The 15,423-nt window shown below is 56.5% G+C and overlaps 4 protein-coding genes across 6 annotated transcripts; 2 read left to right on the forward strand and 2 right to left on the reverse strand.

Moving 5' to 3' along the window:
- Window positions 1–1,266: 1,266 nt before the first annotated feature.
- Wdr24 (WD repeat domain 24) lies at window positions 1,267–6,491 on the forward strand. The gene is made up of 9 exons (XM_036194721.1): window positions 1,267–2,314; window positions 3,277–3,454; window positions 3,575–4,247; window positions 4,816–4,934; window positions 5,025–5,146; window positions 5,219–5,323; window positions 5,451–5,791; window positions 5,911–6,095; window positions 6,173–6,491. The coding sequence occupies exons 1-9, from the start codon at window positions 1,834–1,836 to the stop codon at window positions 6,339–6,341; spliced, it is 2,373 nt and encodes a 790-aa protein (XP_036050614.1). The 5' UTR covers window positions 1,267–1,833; the 3' UTR covers window positions 6,342–6,491.
- Window positions 6,492–6,632: 141 nt separating this feature from the next.
- Jmjd8 (jumonji domain containing 8) lies at window positions 6,633–9,456 on the forward strand. Its single transcript, XM_036194725.1, has 9 exons — window positions 6,633–6,878; window positions 6,956–7,054; window positions 7,196–7,244; window positions 7,319–7,415; window positions 7,502–7,570; window positions 7,659–7,778; window positions 7,852–7,919; window positions 8,007–8,141; window positions 8,214–9,456. Exons 1-9 carry the CDS (start codon window positions 6,637–6,639, stop codon window positions 8,292–8,294), a joined length of 960 nt encoding a protein of 319 aa, XP_036050618.1. The 5' UTR covers window positions 6,633–6,636; the 3' UTR covers window positions 8,295–9,456.
- Window positions 8,338–10,658, reverse strand: Stub1 (STIP1 homology and U-box containing protein 1). Its single transcript, XM_036194727.1, has 7 exons — window positions 10,401–10,658; window positions 9,752–9,950; window positions 9,504–9,669; window positions 9,237–9,324; window positions 8,994–9,050; window positions 8,796–8,912; window positions 8,338–8,719 (listed from the first exon to the last, which is right to left on the reverse strand). Exons 1-7 carry the CDS (start codon window positions 10,557–10,559, stop codon window positions 8,594–8,596), a joined length of 912 nt encoding a protein of 303 aa, XP_036050620.1. The 5' UTR covers window positions 10,560–10,658; the 3' UTR covers window positions 8,338–8,593.
- Window positions 10,659–12,063: 1,405 nt separating this feature from the next.
- Window positions 12,064–14,814, reverse strand: Rhbdl1 (rhomboid like 1). 3 transcript variants are annotated; one of them, XM_036194722.1, is made up of 8 exons: window positions 14,600–14,814; window positions 13,998–14,171; window positions 13,568–13,792; window positions 13,344–13,492; window positions 13,068–13,180; window positions 12,877–12,977; window positions 12,737–12,797; window positions 12,064–12,656 (listed from the first exon to the last, which is right to left on the reverse strand). In XM_036194722.1, the coding sequence occupies exons 1-8, from the start codon at window positions 14,636–14,638 to the stop codon at window positions 12,385–12,387; spliced, it is 1,134 nt and encodes a 377-aa protein (XP_036050615.1). In that variant the 5' UTR covers window positions 14,639–14,814; the 3' UTR covers window positions 12,064–12,384. The 3 variants fall into 3 exon arrangements, with proteins under 3 accessions (XP_036050615.1, XP_036050617.1, XP_036050616.1); XM_036194723.1 differs by having other exon boundaries at window positions 12,067–12,656; window positions 14,010–14,171; window positions 14,600–14,812; XM_036194724.1 differs by lacking the exon at window positions 13,998–14,171 and having other exon boundaries at window positions 14,600–14,813.
- Between the last annotated feature and the right edge of the window lie 609 nt (window positions 14,815–15,423).

Genomic DNA, 15,423 nt, shown 5'->3' on the forward strand with positions numbered 1-15,423 from the left:
AGACATTTTAAGATTCATGCTACAACAAAGTGAGTTCCAGGACGGACAGGGCTGTTACACGGAGAAAACCTGTCTCGAGGAGAAAAAAAACAAAACCTCATATAGGCACACATACACACAAAAAAATTAAATAGAGGAAAAATTAAATAAATAAAAGATCATAGTGTGCCAGAAGACTAAGACTACTGTGCCCACCCCAAGAGAAAGGGCAACTAAGACTAAACCTAGCCACTGACAGACCTGGCTGTCAGGCCCTGAAAGTACCAAAACTGAGGTAACAACACAAAATAGACATAAAACCCGCAATAGGTCGAGCTGGGCGGTGGTGGCCCACACCTGTAATCCCAGCACTCAGGAGGCAGAGGCAGGCGGATCTCTGTGAGTTTTGGTCTGCAGATTGAGTTCCCAGATGTTACAAAGAAAAACCCTGTCTCGAAACAAAACAAAGCAAAACAAAAAATCTGCAATAGACAAAGGAGGCCATATTAGTTTGGGGTAGGAGAGATGGTCTAAGCAGGTAGGCATTTGAGCCAAGTGCTGAAGGTTGGAAAGGAGACACATTCTGCAGGGGTAGAAGGCATAGATAGAAGGCACAGTTCCATAGCTTGTGAAACTGTGGAAGAGGAAGGAAAGTGATCAGTGGGAAGGAAGCTGGGATAGAAGCAAACTAAGAAAAGGGGAGCCAAGAAACGCACAGCTATGGGTGCACCAGGATGGTCAGGGCCAGGTGTCTGGGATTAGTCACAGTGCAGTAAAGACCTTGAGTAGAAAAGATACCAGGCTGCTTGTGCGGGGTTCAGAGCAGGAGATGATGGACCCAGGACCGCTGCGGAAGCGGCATCTGAGTTCCGTGGGGAAAGGATGTGTAGGGAGTAGGATAGGCAGAGTGGAGGCACTTAAGATCACCGGTAAAATAGCCCAGTTGGTAGAGAACTTGTTTTGTACACACACACACACACACACACACACACACACACACATTTTTGTACACACACACATTTTTGTACACACACACACATTTTTGTACACACACACACACACACACGCCCAGTTGGTAGAGAACTTGTTTTGTACACACACACACCCCTAAACGAACAAACAATATATCACCAAGGCAGAACCAGGGAGCCTGATGAACCCAATTCTAGTCCGTTCGCTTGGCCAAAAGGTGCGCACACATGGAACCTTTATGGTATGGGATAAGAGTTTGTGCCCACTTCCGGAGAGACAAGAATAAGAAAGGACCACTTCCGGTAATGGGCGGGAAATAGGTGAGTCTCTTCCGGTACGGTAGCTGAGGAACGCTGCTTTCGGTAAATGTCTGGAGTGCGACCGAGGCCGAAGTTTTCCCAGCACCTAGTTCTGGTCCCGCAGTTTCCGCTGCCCGGTGCAACCAGATACCTGTACTTAGTGCTTGTGGCCTCTCTTCTGCCTCCTAAGGTCTTTAAACTCAGTCCTCCGGACCCCTCCAGCTCCTCTACCCTTTCCTCTCGTTTGTTCGTTCCTCTTGGAAGCCCCGCAATCCTCCGAGGCAGGAGCCACTTTTCTCCACACTGGGATCGACCTACCAAGGGTCTAGTAGCATCCAGGATCTCACTGATGGAGGATTGACCACATAGGATCTGGGGAAGTCAGATACGGTGCTGACGAGCCTCAGGTTAGCTATGGAGCCTTTTGGAGAACTCCAATGAATTTGAACCTTCCTGTGATGGTGATTGATTGGTGGACCATCTCAGGCCAAAGGTTCGAGAGGACAAACAGAACGGTTAGGACACTATGGCTGACCAGGCCAGCACATTTCACTGACCTCTTGCCCCCGATCCCTGTGCCGCCATGGAAAAGATGTCCCGAGTTACCACAGCCCTGAGTGGCAGTGCACTGACAGGCCGTACCATGCACTGCCACCTGGATGCACCAGCTAATGCCATCAGTGTGTGCCGTGATGCAGCCCAGGTTGTTGTGGCAGGCAGAAGTATCTTCAAGATTTATGCCATTGAGGAGGAGCAGTTTGTAGAGAAGCTGAATCTGCGTGTGGGCCGGAAGCCATCGCTCAATTTGAGCTGTGCTGATGTGGTCTGGCACCAGATGGACGAGAATCTGCTGGCCACAGCAGCCACCAATGGTGTGGTGGTTACGTGGAACCTAGGTCGGCCATCCCGAAACAAGCAGGACCAGCTGTTCACAGAACACAAGCGCACAGTGAATAAAGTCTGTTTCCACCCCACGGAGGCCCATGTGCTGCTCAGTGGCTCTCAGGATGGCTTCATGAAGTGCTTTGACCTCCGCAGAAAGGACTCTGTCAGCACCTTCTCTGGTGAGGCCCACAGGTTGGGGTAGATGTGTGTTCCTGTAGCTGTTAGTCTTGCAAGCAGACTGAAATGTGCACTCCCAGAGGCTGAACAGCACTGGAAGAGTGGGTGGAGAGGGGGAAGGTTGGTCCCAGTGAAGGATGAGCCCAAGCACTGCTGGTGGGGGAGAGACAAGAGGTCAGACCGGTGGGAATTGAGAGTGAGCGTTGGGTGTAGGTGATGGGAATAGCTGGGAGCTGGAGACACAGCACCGTGAGTGGCTGAGTCTCTTCCCTTTTCCTCACCTGGTCAGCTTGCCTCATTGCAGCGAATCTACTAGTCTATCAAGGACTCAGCCCAGGGATGCAGAGTGAGGTGGGAAGCACACAAAGCTCCTTTCACAGCAGGCCTGGCTGGCTGGCTGCAGCCCTGAACTTGCTCGCCCTGGGTCTTAATAAGACTAAGTGAAGCACAAGGAGCCTTGAGCCTTGGAGAATGTGTGGGTTAAGACGGATCTTGAGCTGTCTGTGGCGGGGGAGACTAGATGCTGCACCTGCAGACTCCTGATATTGTAGTCTGCTAAGGTAGATATGGTCTCTGAGCTCTTCGGTTCTTTGGGGCTAACTAGGCAGCTGGCAGAGGTATTGAGCAGAGAGTGAGGTAACCTCCTCTTCCATTCATATGGTCTCACGAGCCTTGGCCCTAGGGAAGTGTAGACAGCCAGCTGGGTTGGGCTCCTATACCCTCAGTGCTCACAGAATCCAAGGAATTGAGGTGTGGGAGTTTGTGTAGAAACTACCTGGCATGCTCTCTCTGACTAGGCTTCAGAGATCCACCCTAGGCAGATTCTGATGGTGTTTCCTCAGTCCTCTGTGCTTCCTAGCTTGGCCAAGGCTGGTGAATGACACCATTCCAGCCACTTCAAGGGCTCCCCAGTCCCCCGAGAGCCAGTCCTCTCTCTCACGTCTCTACTGATGCATGCCCACAGGCCAATCTGAGAGTGTACGGGATGTGCAGTTCAGTATCCGAGACTACTTTACCTTTGCCTCCACCTTTGAGAATGGCAACGTCCAGCTCTGGGACATCCGCCGACCTGATCGATGTGAAAGGATGTTCACAGCCCACAATGGGCCTGTCTTCTGCTGTGACTGGCATCCAGAGGACAGGTGTGGTGTAGGGGTGAGGGGGGCATTAAGGCTGGAGGAACAAGACACATTGGGGTGTGGCAGGGTCTCCTTTCCCCTAGGAGAGGTCACTGAGAGCTTAAGTGGAAACCTTCTCCACAGGGGCTGGCTGGCCACAGGTGGACGAGACAAGATGGTGAAGGTCTGGGACATGACAACACATCGTGCCAAGGAGATGCACTGTGTGCAGACCATCGCCTCGGTGGCCCGAGTTAAGTGGCGGCCTGAGTGCCGCCATCACCTGGCCACTTGTTCCATGATGGTAGACCACAACATTTATGTGTGGGATGTACGCCGGCCCTTTGTGCCAGCTGCTATGTTTGAAGAGCACCGTGATGTCACAACAGGCATTGCCTGGCGCCACCCACATGACCCCTCTTTCCTACTCTCTGGCTCCAAGGACAGCACCTTATGCCAGCACCTGTTTCGTGATGCCAGCCAGCCTGTTGAGCGTGCCAACCCGGAGGGCCTCTGTTATGGCCTCTTTGGGGACCTGGCCTTTGCTGCTAAGGAGAGCCTGGTGGCTGCTGAATCTGGGCGCAAACCCTATACTGGTGACCGGCGCCATCCCATCTTCTTCAAGCGCAAGTTAGATCCTGCTGAACCGTTTTCTGGCCTGGCTTCCAGTGCACTCAGTGTCTTTGAGACAGAGTCTGGTGGAGGCAGCATGAGCTGGTTTGTGGATACAGCTGAGCGTTATGCTCTGGCTGGTCGGCCACTAGCTGAGCTCTGTGATCACAATGCAAAAGTGGCTCGGGAGCTTGGCCGCAACCAGGTATGTGGGCTCGGGGTCCAGGGCCATGAGTTGGGTCAGAGACTGCTGCTGCAGTGGGGTACCATACCCACAACCACCCACTGCTCTGGGCAGTCGCTTTACCTTTGGCAAAGTATTTGACAGTGTAAAGATCATGTGGGCCAGAGTAGCCCAGACCCTGGCTCAACCTCAGGGGTGGAGGCCTAGGGAGTCAAATGCCCAAAGCCCCTTCTTCTGCTCACTTTTTTTTTTTTTTTTTTTTCCGTATGTGGAGTAGAGGATTGAACCCAGGGCCTTGCGCTTGCTAGGCAAGCGCTCTACCACTGAGCTAAATCCCCAACCCTTTGCTCACTCTTGGTGGTGGAGCTGCCTTCTGCATGCCATCTCTCTTCTCCCCTTGCTAACCCCAGCGCCAGGTGCTTCACAGTTGTGTTACTAGAGGGTGGAGACAGTGCTTTTTCTATGTGCCACAATTCCCTTAGTGGGGGTGGTTCAGGACATGGATTGGTACATGATTCTGCCCAGGAGATGGGGGCCAGCCTGGGTGCTAGGTGCCCAGGACCCATAAGTGGTTGATGCCTATCCCTAGGTGGCACAGACATGGACCATGCTACGGATTATCTACTGTAGCCCTGGCCTGGTGTCCTCTGCCAATCTCAACCACAGTGTCGGCAAAGGCAGCTCCTGTGGCCTACCACTCATGAACAGGTAGATCCTTGGCCACTTCCTGCCCTCCCCCAACACCCCCCCCGGTGTATTGCTGGGGCCCAGCCACCCACAAACCTTCCCTACCTCTAGCTTCAATCTGAAGGATATGGGCCCAGGGCTGGGCAGTGAGACACGACTAGATCGCAGCAAAGGGGACACACGGAGTGATACAGCTCTGCTTGATTCTTCAGCTACACTCCTCACCAACGAGGGTAGGCAGGGATGTTGATGGGAACAGGGCTGGGGATCCACGCCCTGAATGACCTCCCTTCCCTGCTGGGCAGATAACGAGGAAACTGAGGGGAGTGATGTGCCTGCTGACTACTTGCTGGGTGATGTAGAAGGAGAGGAGGATGAGTTGTACCCACTGGACACCGAACACGTGCACCGTGAGTGGGGCTGGGTGAGGTAGAGTTGGTACAGAGAGTCACCCCCAAAGCATGGCTCTGTGAGTGGGAGCTGAGTGCAGTGGGAAGCCTAGGCTCAGGTCCATCTTTCCTCACCCCTGCCTCTCAGCCGAGGAGCAGGAATACGTGCTGCCACAGGAGGCCTTCCCACTGCGTCATGAGATTGTGGATACACCATCCGGGCCTGAACATCTGCAGGACAAAGCTGACTCTCCACACGTAAGCGGCAATGAGGCAGACACAGCTTCGTTGGCACCAGTGGATTCCTCCTCTTCCCTCCTTTCTGTCTCTCATGCTCTCTATGATAGCCGCCTGCCCCCTGACTTCTTCAGTGTATTGGTACGGGACATGTTGCACTTCTACGCTGAGCAGGGCGATGTGCAGATGGCTGTATCTGTTCTCATTGTGCTGGGTGAGAGAGTGCGCAAGGACATCGACGAGCAGACCCAGGTGTGTGATGGGTCAGGGATGCTGTCCCTGGACTAGCTACTTGTCCCCTCATCTGAGCCGGTTCCTTCTCTGCTCAGTTTGCCTGGAAGCACTAACCTGAGCCTGTCTCCTTCCCCCAGGAGCACTGGTACACATCCTACATCGATCTGCTGCAGCGCTTCTGCCTCTGGAATGTGTCCAATGAGGTGGTGAAGCTCAGCACCAGCAGGGCAGTTAGCTGCCTCAACCAAGCCTCCACCACTCTACACGTCAACTGTAGTCACTGCAAGCGGCCCATGAGCAGCCGTGGCTGGGTCTGCGACAGGTGCAGTGACAGGACTGGGGGGCTTGGGAGGGAGGCAGCGCAGAACCCCCCAACTGAACAATCCCTCCCATTCCCAGGTGCCACCGCTGTGCCAGCATGTGTGCTGTCTGCCATCATGTGGTTAAAGGACTGTTCGTGTGGTGTCAGGGCTGCAGTCATGGTGGCCATCTTCAGCACATCATGAAATGGCTGGAAGGTAGCTCCCACTGCCCTGCAGGCTGCGGCCATCTCTGTGAATACTCCTGACCTGGCGGCCTTCCCTGAGGCTGAGGCAGCTTCCTCTGCTCGACCCTGAGGTCCACCTGACTAGGCTCACAGCCGCTTACCCATCCCATGTATCAGGATGGAAGGCGGCTGCAACCTGTTAACCCAATAAAAAGCAGGAGCTGCTGTTAAGCCAGTTGTCACTTTGATTGCGCCGCAGGCGGGAACTTCCGGTAGGAGCGCTGTAGCCATGGTAACCCGCAATAGCCAATGGCTGCTTAACACAATGCACACTCCGCCTTGAGGAAATGATTGAAGGGGGATGGTGTGTGTGTGTATGAAGGAGGCTTCCTGGGCCCGGCTGGCTGCTGCTTGCCGGCTGCTGCTTGCCGGCGGCTCCGGCGGTCGGGGCGGTAGGCCAATGGCTCGTGGTTACGCAAGTGTCGACGGAATTCCCAGCGTGCTGCGCGCCTACATCGGCATGTTCATGGCGGCGGCTAGATGGCCAGTGCCGCTTTTGGTCTTTGTACTATGGAAGATGGTGGCTGTGGTCCTGCCTGGCTCTGGCGAAGGGGGATGGTGAGCAGCAGAGAATGCACTGGATGGAGCCACAACTTAGAGCCCTGGCAGGTCGCGCTAACCTGTTGTCCCCGCAGGCAGCGAAGCTGGCTGGGGACTGTAGCAGCAGTGATGGAGGAAGAGCGCTGCAGTGTGGAACGCCGAGCACACCTCACATACAACGAATTCATGCAGCAGTATGTGTCCCTGCCCCCAGTTTCAGCATTAGTCTGGGCATACCCCTAAGCATGATCTTCTGGCTGCGGAGGTCATACCTTCACTGCCTGGTGTACAGGAAGGCCCCTGCAGGGTTCAACTCACTGCCCTTCCTCCCCTAGATATGCCTTCCTCAAGCCGGTCATATTACAGGGACTCACGGACAATTCGGTGAGTATCTGTACCCATGTGGGCAACTAATCCTGATTGACCAGTTGCTCAGTTCTTTTATCCTCCAATCCTAGAGGTTCAGGGCCCTGTGCTCTCGGGAAAACCTGCTGGCCTCGTTTGGGGACAATGTTGTTCGCCTAAGTACAGCCAACACCTACTCCTACCAGAAAGGTGAGCTATCACACCCTTCAAGGCCTGCCTGCTTGCCAGGATCCCAAAGGCAGGCCTGACCAGTCCCTGACTGCCCCTCCTCGTAGTGGACCTGCCCTTCCAGGAATATGTGGAGCAGCTGCTGCACCCCCAGGATCCCACATCACTAGGCAATGGTGAGCCAGACCTGGACAGCTCTGGGGATGGGACACCCAGCAGTGTACTGCTGCCAGTACTCTTGCCCCTCACCTTCTCTGCTGGCAGACACCCTGTACTTTTTTGGAGACAACAACTTTACTGAGTGGGCATCACTATTCCAGCATTATTCTCCACCTCCGTTTCGTCTACTGGGAACCACCCTTGCTTACAGCTTTGGAATTGCAGGTGGGTGCTTCTTCAAAACACATTCGGGGAAGCCCATACATACTTTGTTCATCATTCACAACTGACCCCACAGGAGCTGGATCGGGGGTACCCTTCCACTGGCATGGCCCTGGTTTCTCAGAGGTGATTTATGGTCGGAAGGTCAGTACAAAGCTACAAGGGTAGGAGCTGAAGTTTGGAGTTTGTAGTCCACAGCACACAAGAGTAACTTTACACTCCTTCCTCCAGCGCTGGTTCCTCTACCCTCCTGAGAAGACACCAGAGTTCCACCCGAACAAGACCACATTGGCCTGGCTACAGGAAATATACCCATCCCTAGCCCCTTCAGCTCGGCCCCTGGAATGTACCATCCAGGCTGGTGAAGTCAGTGGCTGGTAGGTGGGGGTTGGGCCGACCCAAAAAGCTCCAAGCAATCTCTCTGCTCTCTTCTCCCAGGTGCTGTATTTCCCTGACCGGTGGTGGCATGCCACATTCAATCTGGACACTAGTGTCTTCATCTCTACCTTTCTTGGCTAGCCAAACAGGCAACTGGCAAGCCCATTGCACCAGCACATGCCAATGTAGTGCTCACAGACTTTATTACAGGACAGTGGCGGCGGCAGCAGCAACCTCAGCCCACCCTTACCCGCTTTCCAACCCAGAAGGGGGACAGGGGAGGCTCATGGCCCAGCAAGGGGTATGCCGAGTAGGGGAGCAGTTCAGAACCCATCAGCAGGACTGATGGGGGCAGGCCCAGGGACACAAACTATATACAGGGACTGGAGCTTCTGTCTCCAGACCCTCCTGGGCCAGGGTGCCAGGCAGGACATAGGGCCTTAGTAGTCCTCTACCCAGCCGTTCTCCGAGATGAATGCATCAATGACTTCCTTCATGGCCAAGTTGGGTATGAGCTGTTCCTGGGTCAGAGGGCTCCGGGTCACAGGGTCAAAGTGGCCCACACGCTGCAACAACAGAGTCAGAGTGTTCAACCACCTAAGTATATCTCTGATCCTAGTCCTGAGGCCCATGGACCCTTACCTGCAGGTGCTCCTCAATGTCCTTACGGTCATAAGTGATACCACTGGGTGTGATGCAGGGCTCCCGCATCAGCTCAAAGCTGATCTTGCCACACAAGTAGTCTGGGATATCTCGCTTCTATAGCACAATGGGAAAAATGTCTGCAACTGAAAGGGTCACCTCAGCAGCACCTGCCCATGGGCTTCAAAGAATACTCACCTTTCTTTTCTCATCCACCTGAGAGAAGAGCTCATCCATGTCTGCCATGTATTTATCCTGTAGAGTTGAGTGCCATGTGTGGGCAACTCATATCCTCCTCCACACAGACACACACACCTTATGTCCACCAGGGCACTCATGTCATGCATGGGCCAACAGATCCACCATAGGCTGGGGCACTTTTCATGCCACACACAAAAACACACACACAACGACCCACATGTGGACTAGGGGCACCCTCACGTGCTTGGCCTCAATGCAGGCCTGCTGGGCCCGGACGTGGCCATCATCCTCATCACCCTCGTGGTTCCTCTGACACTCTTCCAGTTCCCTGAGAGTTAACCAGAAGCTAGTCAATGATGGTCCTGACCAGAAAATGCCAGAGCCTTCCCAAATTTCAGGCCTCTTGCCTCCTGGGCTTCCCGTGTTCCAGTGTTCTTTCAATAAACTCTTGTGCTGGTGACTCAGTGTCAACCCGAAGAAGTAGCATGGGGGGGGGGGGCGACTCACCTCTCTCGCTCAGCAGCAATGAGCCTAGTGAGATAAGAGTGCAGCTCACTCTCCTGGTGAATGCGCCGTTCCTCGATACTGTTCCAACGCTTCTTCTTAGCAATGCGAAGGGCACTAGGGATATCATCCCCAAAGTTGAGCCGCTGCTCCTTGGCCAAACTATAGGCTGGGGGAGTGGACACTTTAAGTTACACTTGTCAACAATGCTGGCCCCAAGGTGCCCACAACCTGGCATCTTGTTAGCCCACCTCGCTGCAGATTGGCAATGGCCTCATCGTAACTCTCCATCTCTAGCTGGCACTGCCCCAGGAAGAAGTGCGCCTTCACAGACTGCCCATCCAGCTCCAGGGCTCTCCGGCAATCAGCAAGTGCCTGTTCAGGCTGCTGCATCTTCAGATAGCACAGGGCCCGGTTGGTGTAGTACACTGCCACAAGTGGGTTCCGGGTCTAGGGACCAAAGCCAGACAACATAAAGACTGTGGGCTCATCTGGATCCTTCTATCCCGGGACGCTGACAGCCACCAACGATCCGGGTAATGTTCCAGTTCTGGAGCCCATGACTGAGATCGAGAAACTGGAGGTTTCCGGGTTGCCAGAGCTCTGGATTCTGGCTGTGTTCTTTTAACTATAACTGCTTTTGTGAACATTACCCAGAACCTCTCTCCCTGTTCTGGACTTGGGCCCCTCAAGGGGCAAGGGTTCCTGGTGTCATCCTAAGCCTGTCTCAAGCATCCCGCTCGCCAGTTCCTAAACAACCATGCCTGGGCTCGGGAACAGTAATCCTGGAGCCAGGGGAACAAGCTAGCTACCGAGTCCTGGCTGCCAGAAAATCGTCCCAGAATCACAGAACTGGGAGGCACATCGGGCCCCGCCCCCGCCCCCGCCCCCCGCACTCACGATGGCGCGGCCGTAGCAGGCCGCCGCCTCCTGGTACTTGCGGCCCACGAAGAGCCGGTTCCCCTGCTCCTTGAGCTCCTGCGCACTCGGGCTCTTATCGGGGCTGCCACCGCCAGTGCCCAGCCGCGCGCCGCCCTCCTTTTCCTCCTTGCCCTTCATGGCGCCGCGCGGCACGGCTTGGGCTCCACGCCCGGCCACCTAGCTCTCGCAGCCCGCGCAGCGATCAGCTCCGCCCGGTCGGCGATCCGCCACCGGAACTTCCGGCGTGGGGCGGGGCTGGCATGAGGACACGTGAGCAAAGGCGGAGCCTCGCGGCTGCTGAGCCACTTCACGATGCTACGGCCGCGCTCTCTACGGGCCCCGCCCCGCAGTAGCCAGGACCTATCCTCGCTATTCAGACCAAGGCTCCGCCCCCTCCGCGTTCAGGCCCCGCCCTCCGGCCCACTGCTGGGAAACGTGGCAGCGGCCCTTGAAAAGTGGTCCTCCGAGGAGCGGTCACTGGACCGCTGTCGTTGCGCGCCATGCGGGCGCACGCGGGAGCCTGGGAGCGTCTGGACCGCTGGTAGGACCGCGGAATTGAGGGAAGGAAAGGGAGGGAGGCCGGCGGGTCAGACCGTCCTCGCGGGGCTTCCCTGGGAATCGGGAGGAGCTGCCTGCGGCCATTAATGGCTGAGAAGCCAGCACGTGACACGTTGACACCAAAGGACCTGCAGTGGCTGCTGTAGAGGAAACTGCGGATGCGCGGCTGGACACTCCCTTTCTTGCTGTCATGGGGAGGAGCTTCTTCAAGGGCGGAGCCAGCAGGTTTCCCTGGAGAGCGCTTGCACCTAGGGCCCGTTGATCCCATGGTCTGTAGAAGAGCGGCTCCTAGCCCCTGCTGCTGCAGCCATTGTCCACTGGCTCCCCCACCCGACCCGACCCCACCCCCGCAGTTGGAGGAGCCGAACTTGGCTTTCTGCTGATCTGTGCGCTGCATGGTCTCTGTCACTGCCTCGGAGTGAGTAGGGAGCACCTTTGCCTAAGTTGGGCGGGGACTCTAGGAGGTTTAGCTCCAAGAAGCTATCCCCAGAACCTCCCTGTCACTCTTTGCAGTGGTCCTGGCGGCAGGAGCTTCGGAGGTGGCAGCTTTCATATACGAAGGGGCGGTGGCTACAGTGCCTCGCTAGCCCTGCCGTACACAGTTAAACACTACTTGCTGTTTCTGACCCAGTTGCAAGAGCGCACTGCATTCCTGAGCCAAGGTGCGCCAAATGCTGGGGCCCGGGAGGTCATGCAAGACCCCATCAGGATCAGGCGACTAGTAACTCTGGACCCCAGGACCCTTGCAGTCCTCACCAGCGACTGCCATAAAGGACTGTAGGCCTGCCAAGTGAGCTTGGCTCTGGTGAGGGCTTATCTTTGGAAGGGAGAGAACAGGAGACTGGAGACCCTCGGAGCACAATAAATGATCGCTGAACTTGGCCTGACCCAGAAGTCCAGTCTCTTATCACGGGCCCCACCTCCTATATGGATTCTGGCCCTGGCCTGGAGAAGTAAAGCCACCACCTCAAGCCAGGTGCAGAGCTTCCAGAGAAAAGGGAGGACAGACCATCCTGGAGGGGAGATGTCCCATACAGTGTAGGTGAGGGGGCAGACAAGTCTGCAGAGCCCCAGGACAGCTACCTAGTGCTGTGTAAAATATTTATTCATTCTCCAAAAAGGCTCAGACTGCAAGTCCTGGGGATCGGTGGGGAAGAAGGGGTTCTCCTCTAGGGCCACATTCAAGGACCTCCACCCAGCCCCAGCCTAGTAGTACCCCTCCCCCAGAAAGGCCTGGGAGGGGCAGCAAGGGCTTCGGTAAGACTTGGCCTCAACCTGGTGGACCACAGGGCCCGCCTGCCCCTGTGGGGAAAAGCAGGTCCATTCATAAGGGCAGACATGCAGGCCCACCTGGTGGTTGACCCACTGCAGGCCAGGCTCTAGCCATATGGCCCTAAGGAGCAGGTCAAGGTGGAGGGGGGATATCGGCACCCAGCAGGTCATAGGCAAAGACGTTCCAGAAGATGGCGAAAAGCAGGAAGGTGCCATAGGCAAGTAGCACCACCCACCAGCCGCACTGGTCCCTCAGGCGCTCCTCATAGCTTCGAAGGATGGTAAGGCCCATGCTTACACCTACCACTGCACCAGCCAGGTGTGCCATAAAGCTGGGCTGTGGGCCTGAGGCAGGCAGTGGTGGGGAGAAGCGCAGCCACACAGCCCGGCCCACTTCGGAACTCACTGCAGAGGGAGCAACAGGTGGGAGAGGCCCTGTCTGCAGGTAGAGGGCCTCCCAGCGCCCCGCCTGCCCCATTACTCACTGCACACCAGAGCCAGCACCATCCTCAGCAGCTTGTATGGACACCGCATCCCAGCCCAGTTCTGGTGGGGGCAGGCAGACAGGCTGTGAAGCACATCCAGTGGGCCCCTTCCCACCTCCCCAGAAGGGCAGTCCCATTACCATGACAACATTGGCCAGGTGTGCTGAGCACAGGGCATAGACCCCTCCAGAGCCCCCTACAAGAGGGGCACGCATGTCTGTGATAGAGACAGTCAGGGAGCCTGTGGGCAAAGAGAGGTGAAGGCACAGCTGGCCCTCAGCTCACCAGGTGAGGTAGGCAGGGGACCCACTCACCAATGTGCCTGTCTCACCTGCCAGCACACCTGCCAGGTACAGCAGGCTGATGCGAAGTACACCGTGTACCATCTCCAGAGGCACCCCAATCATGAGCTGCAAGAGGGCGTTGAACCCTAGCTGCTCCAGCCTGGACACAAAGGAGCATTGGGGGGAGTGATCAGAGGTGTGCCTTGCCAACCCCCAGAGCACATCAGGCAGCGCGAGCCCCCGTGGGAGTTAAGCCTTCAGAGTCAATGGGCAGGTGCTGGGAGGTGAGGGGACAGGACTCTGGAACCCCAAGGCTCACTTACCCAACATGCATGAACATGTAGGTGAGGAAGCGCCAGGCGCGAGCGCGGTGTCCTGGGTGGTACACTAGAGGGCTCTTCATGTATTCAGGGTGGTAGGTCTGGAGCACCCACTTGTTGAGACGTGCCCCGTAGCACAGGAACACGATGATCTGGGGACACTAGTGTTAGGGCTGGTCAAGACTAGGGACTCAGGAGGCCCCGGGGCAGCATGTGGGCAGGCCCACCTGGGCAAGGGTGACAGAGGCCATGAACACAGGGGGTGGGCAGCTGCGGTGCCGGTAGAAATACCAGCGACGATCCACCTCACAGGGCAGGATTTCGTAGGCCACATATCGCACAAACCGCTTGTAGACACCCAGGCCTGGCTCATCTAGCAGTCCATCCCGAGGCAGCGCCCGCTGTCCATTAGCAATGGCCCTCTTGAAGCTGCTGGAACGCTTGCTGCTGATCTGAAGGGAAGAGGTCTTACTGTGGGTGACAGTACTGTTCCTATGGAACCCTGCCCTCATTGGCTCCATAGCTGCTAATAGTTTAAAGCCCTATTCCACACTGCCCAGGTCCGTAAGCCCTACCCAGTAAGCTGCCTGCCCACCCAGCTTTGGCCAGAGTTCTGTGCTTGACCAGGCCTGAGGCCCTCCCCTGCTGCCCACACACCATGGCACTGACCAGGTCCACCAGCTCCTGGTAGCAGACCTGGCCCCGTTCGTTGCTCTGAGCCAGAGCCACCAACATGTCCAACTTGGTGGGGTCCAGGGGCAGCTCATGGCTGTGTACCAGGCCAGCGAAGGTGTCCGCACCGATGAAGCCTGTATTCTCAGGATCCAGCTGCTGTGGTGGGGGAGTAGAGGGTAGGCCAACCCCCAGCCACAGGGCTGAGCCAGGCTGGCCAGGAAGGCTGGACTTTGGTGGCAGTCAGTGCCTGTTTGCTAGAACCAGCTTGTTCCAGGCCATGGCAGGGTAAGGTGCCTGGCTTGGCTGCTCTATCACCTCATATTCACCTACCAGTTCTAGAAGGGGGAGGACTAGGGGTGGATCTAGGTCCAAGGACCACCACCCTCCCTCCCCAGCTTTCCGTGGAAACCCAGTGAAGCCAGACCTTTCCTGGGGTCGTGAGTCTCAGGCCAAGGTCGTGCAGAGAGGGGAGGCTTCGGAGGTGGCTGCCTGGTAGGGCCTTCTGTGAGCATGGTCCCTCCCCCCAGAGCCCCTCACCGGCTGGAAGGGCGCCAAGGCAGTGCCAGCTCCCACCCACCACGCACCTGCTCCTGGATGAGCTGCAGCAGCGAGCTCCTGTCCATAGAGCCGGGACGAGGGCTGGGGTCGGCCGAGGCCGGGAGGGGCTGCTCTGCGGACCGCTCCGCTCCGCCCCGGCCGGCCCGCTCCGCCTGCTCTGCTTTGCGAGCACCAAGCTCAGACGGCGTCACCGAGATGCCAGCCCTGCGCGCACACGGGCAGAGCACGCGCGTACCCCGCACGCGCACGCGCCGCCCCTACGCGACGCACATCCTGGGTAGAACCGTCCCCCACCAAACAGCTCGACCCAGAACCACCGCCTGCGCACAGCTCTTGCACTACGTGCTGCAGAAGCTTCTCCCAGGAGGCCGTAGCTGGGAACCTGCGGCACCTAATATCCCTCTTATGCAGCCTTTCTGGTTCCTGTATTTGGCATGTTTAGCACCTTCTCTAGGAAGCTTTCCCTGACTAAAAAATAGGTCTGTGACCCATCCCCGGAATGTTAAGGTCCATTTGCTCCCCATCACAGACTTTTTCCTGAGCTGGGAGCTGCTTGCAGTAGACAATCTCATGATTATTTGCGGTGTCCCAGCAAGGAAGCCCTAGGTCCTGCAAAGCAAGCCCAGACACCAGGTGGTAGGGTACTGCTCAGACCAAGACTCACACCCTTCCCCCTATTTGTGGCTAAGGCTTAAGCTCTAACCAAATACTCCTGCACTGGATTTGAGACAGCAGGGCTCCCAGTGCAAAGGCCCAAAGTCAGACACAGGTGTAACCAGGCAGACCCATAGCCTTCTGAAGGAAGGTAGGACCGCAGCTTAGATAGAGAGGGCATTTGTTCCTGAGGACA

Source organism: Onychomys torridus, chromosome 8, assembly GCF_903995425.1.
Source record: "Onychomys torridus chromosome 8, mOncTor1.1, whole genome shotgun sequence".
Taxonomy (NCBI): domain Eukaryota; kingdom Metazoa; phylum Chordata; class Mammalia; order Rodentia; family Cricetidae; genus Onychomys; species Onychomys torridus.